Consider the following 3,924-nt stretch of genomic DNA (forward strand, 5'->3'; position numbering starts at 1 on the left):
CCTACCGAATTTTGATGTGCGATTTAGCATTCAAATGGAACGAATGGCGGATGACATATCATTCTATGTAGTTTGGTTGGAGATGGTATAACTGTTTCAAGTAATTGTTATGGTTAACTGCAGTTAAAATTGTTGGAATTTTATGAGGTCATCATGAGTTAAACCGTTCATATACCTATCATATTTTCAACTTATTGAGGGTTAAAACAAAGAGGAGGAATTGGAATCATATTTCACTAATATATTCTTGTATTCATACTATTAATTCGGTCTTGATTGTGTACTATATCAAATTTTAATCATAAAAATCTAAAAACCAACAATATAATCTTTCATACATCTACATTGAGCATAAGTTTACATTTTGTCATACATCAATTGATCAAGAATAAGTCTACTATAAAGGCCCGAAATTTTTATTTTTATTTTTTTTACGAGGGGGATCATCTTTACTAAGGAGAAATTTATTTGACTAAATAGATGCATTCATCAAATCACTTAAAATTTGATTAAAATAATTTAGATATTTATAGAAGTTCAATGTTCAAGGAATACCATCACTTTATTCAACATTTACAATTCAAATATCATGTTATATGAGCAATGTCTTTGTTGCTCATTTCTCAATAGCCATAACTTCCCTCTCTCATAATATAATATATAGCTCCCTCACCTATGCTTTAGTAGGAATTGTTGCCTTATTTCTAAGGGTGCATGAGACTTAGAGTCTGAATGTTGTCCGGACTCCAATCATATGAAAATATTTGAATTTTTTTTCTCTCTTGTATACAGGATGTGTACAAGAGAGAATGTCCAAGTGTATTTACAGAATTGGAGCCCGGATGAAAAGCTGCGTCCGGACTCCACACGTAATAATCTCTCAACTTTATCACCTACTAATTGGCACAAAATCCTTCCCTTGCTTCATCAACATATGCTTTTGCACCCCCTCATATGGCATTACAAGGAGTTAAACTTGCCATCTATAAGAATCGTTGAGCTCTTAGTATGCATGTTGTCCATGCAGTGCAAAGAACGTAAAGAAAAAACAAAGCCATTATTTATCAACCCAAACTCATCAAAACATTCCAACTAAACACAATTAAGATCCAAAGCTTCCATTAAACCAGCCAAACTTAATTTCTAGGCAGAAGAATTGAGCTTGGAAAAGAAGCAGAGCCATTATTTGCAGCTCCTTCCAACTTCAGAATCTCAGTAATCATATTATAAATCTCGACATTCTCAAAAGAAGGAACTTTCCTTCCCTTCTCAAACTGAGGCCCATGAGCTATAAAAATTGTCCTCATCGAGAAGAATGAGTTATCATATCCATGGGATCCTCCACATTCCTTCTCATTCGATCTCTGATTCTCCACCTTGTAGCTCTCTTCAAGTAAACCAACAATGGGAGGAATCCTATAATTTTCAGCGTAATGGAGACGTTTAGGCAAATCTTCCTTTAGAAACATCTTAAGCTTTTGTCCATTCTCTACTTTTCCTGAGCTTAACCCTTCATTCATCTTTTTGACAACTTCAGATGCAGAAACAGTTGAAGGAGGTCTAATGGCGATCACAGGTGAAAGGGATTCAATCCAATCAGGAGCAATTTTGATCCATGGCGATATATCTTCGAGAAAGATTATTTTTTTATCACAATTTCCAACCATTCCATGATCGCCAAGGAGAATTACAGCAACATCTTCAAAAACTCCTCTTTTTTCCAATCCATGAATCAATCTACCGATCATATCATCAATTCTGATAACAGAAGACGTGATTTCGGGGTCATCAGGGCCAAACTGGTGCCCCTGGTGATCTGGATCTTCAAAGTAGAGAGTGATGAACACGGGGATTTGATTTCTGGGAAGATCGAAGTAATTTAAAACAGTATCAACTCTCTGCTCAAAGGGAACAGAGCCATCATATTTCATGCAGAATTTTCGTGGGCAATGCCAGGAACCTTTGATTACCTCGGAGCCAGGCCAGAAGTAGGTGGCGGCGGAGAGGCCGTGGTTGACGACTGTTTCCCAGAGCGGTTCTCCGAGCCACCATTTGGATTCATGGCTGCCCATTGTAAATCTTTCGCCGGAATTCGGGTCGACGAAGTGGTTGTTGATGATGCCATGGACAGAAGGGTAGAGGCCGGTGACGATGGAGTAGTGGTTGGGGAAAGTGAGGGTGGGGAAGACCGGTATGAGGCCAGGAACAGCCTCGGTGCCATTGGAGATGAGGCGGTTGATGTTGGGTAAATTGGATTTGAATTGGTAGCCGTAGCGGAAGCCGTCGGAAGAGATGAGAATGACGGTGGGGTGGACGAGGTAGGAGAGGTGGCGGGCAAAGACGGTGGACACAGAAGTGGACGAGGAAGAAGAGGAGAAGAGGAACGCGAAGGTGAAAGAGATGGAGGTGATGAAGAGGAGTATGGAAAAGAGGAAGATCGAGGTTTTGGATATAGGAGAGGGAGGGGAGGAGGAGAGGAGGGCGGTGGTGGGGGTTGGAAGGAAGCCTTCTGGGTGGGAGTCGGTGACCGGAGGAGAGGTGGATATGGAGAAAGAAGAAGAGCCCATAACAGCCTCACCTGAAGAAGAAGAAGAAGAAGAAGAAGAGAAGCGGAAGGTAAATATCAGATCACAGGCTAAACATGGGAGGACATTTACAGCCTCACTGAGCTCACCCTTTCATTTTGATAAGGATTGTCCAAGTTGCCTGTAAAAACCTCACCTTTTTGTGTTTTCTGAAAAATATCAGCTTTTCAGAGTCAAGATTAGAACTCCAGTGAGTAAGATGAACAGAAGCCGAGTAGAAACTGGATATCACAGTCTAAAGAGGGGAGGATAACTAAAGCTTTCTTGTTACCTGTAAAAATTTGATCTTTTTCAATTTTGATCTGTAATTACTTTGTTAACGATAAAAAAAACCGCACCTTTTCGTGTTTGATGTGAATTTTCTGCGCTTTAGACCTTGGATTACGAATCAAAGAAGCGGCGGATAAGAAGAAGAAGAAGAAGAAGAAGTGCAAATAGTATTGGAAGAAGAAGACGGCGACGATGAAAGAGAAGAAACAGGGGAGGGAGAGGAGATCGCGATGAAGAAATGTACTTTAAAGGCTGGGGAGAGTCGTTGACCTGCTCTGTAGTTGATGTTGGACTAAAGGAAACTGGAGCTGATTGACGGGAGAAGCTATGGCTTGGCGTATTGGCGACGTGAAATTTTAAGAAAAATCTGATTTTTATTTGTCTTCTTCTATGATAAAAAATCAGCAGATTCTTGAAGATGTCACAGTTTCATACTAAATTTTTTCAATTATTTTTTGAGAGCTCTGTAGGAATGACATCCTGAATGGATCAAATTTGATATTGGATTCAGGATCATAATTTCCTACCTGGCAAAATCAAATGATGTGGATTAAATTTTATTTGATAGTTTTATTATTGTTTTCTAAAGTATTATTTTAGCACAAATTTTATTTGAACGAGATCTTAAAAATAATAAGAAAACTAATCCAAACGAAACGAAGCATTAGTGTTGCTCCGCATGAAGTACGCAGAATTTCATGAAAATAGAATAAGTAAAGAAAGGATTGTAAAATTTATCTTTTAAAAGAATATATAGTTGCAATAGAATTGGATAAGATTATGTATATCATATTTAATCAGGGGTGGAACCGACCTTAATTGTTAGAGGGTGCAAAGTCGTGATCAAATCCCGATCCATTGACAGACCCAATATTGATATGCTGCAAAAACTGGTGAATATATAGCAGATCTCTGCTAGTCCTCTCTAGTGAAAATATATATGAAATGCTAAACTTGAATACATTTGATAATGTTGCACTACTTTGGTCATTATTCTTTAACGTGATTCCGCCTCTAATAAAAATCATAGTTATATTGATTTTTATTTTGTGGAAATCTATAAATCTTA

The 3,924-nt window shown here is 38.3% G+C and overlaps 1 protein-coding gene across 1 annotated transcript; it reads right to left on the reverse strand.

The window, feature by feature from the left end:
• Window positions 1-1,040: 1,040 nt before the first annotated feature.
• Window positions 1,041-2,816, reverse strand: LOC110109950 (ectonucleotide pyrophosphatase/phosphodiesterase family member 3-like). Its single transcript, XM_020841183.2, has 2 exons — window positions 2,722-2,816; window positions 1,041-2,578 (listed from the first exon to the last, which is right to left on the reverse strand). The coding sequence occupies exon 2, from the start codon at window positions 2,565-2,567 to the stop codon at window positions 1,137-1,139; it is 1,431 nt and encodes a 476-aa protein (XP_020696842.1). The 5' UTR covers window positions 2,568-2,578; window positions 2,722-2,816; the 3' UTR covers window positions 1,041-1,136.
• Between the last annotated feature and the right edge of the window lie 1,108 nt (window positions 2,817-3,924).

The sequence above is a fragment of the Dendrobium catenatum genome, unplaced genomic scaffold (genome assembly GCF_001605985.2).
Source record: "Dendrobium catenatum unplaced genomic scaffold, ASM160598v2 fragScaff_scaffold_650, whole genome shotgun sequence".
Taxonomy (NCBI): domain Eukaryota; kingdom Viridiplantae; phylum Streptophyta; class Magnoliopsida; order Asparagales; family Orchidaceae; genus Dendrobium; species Dendrobium catenatum.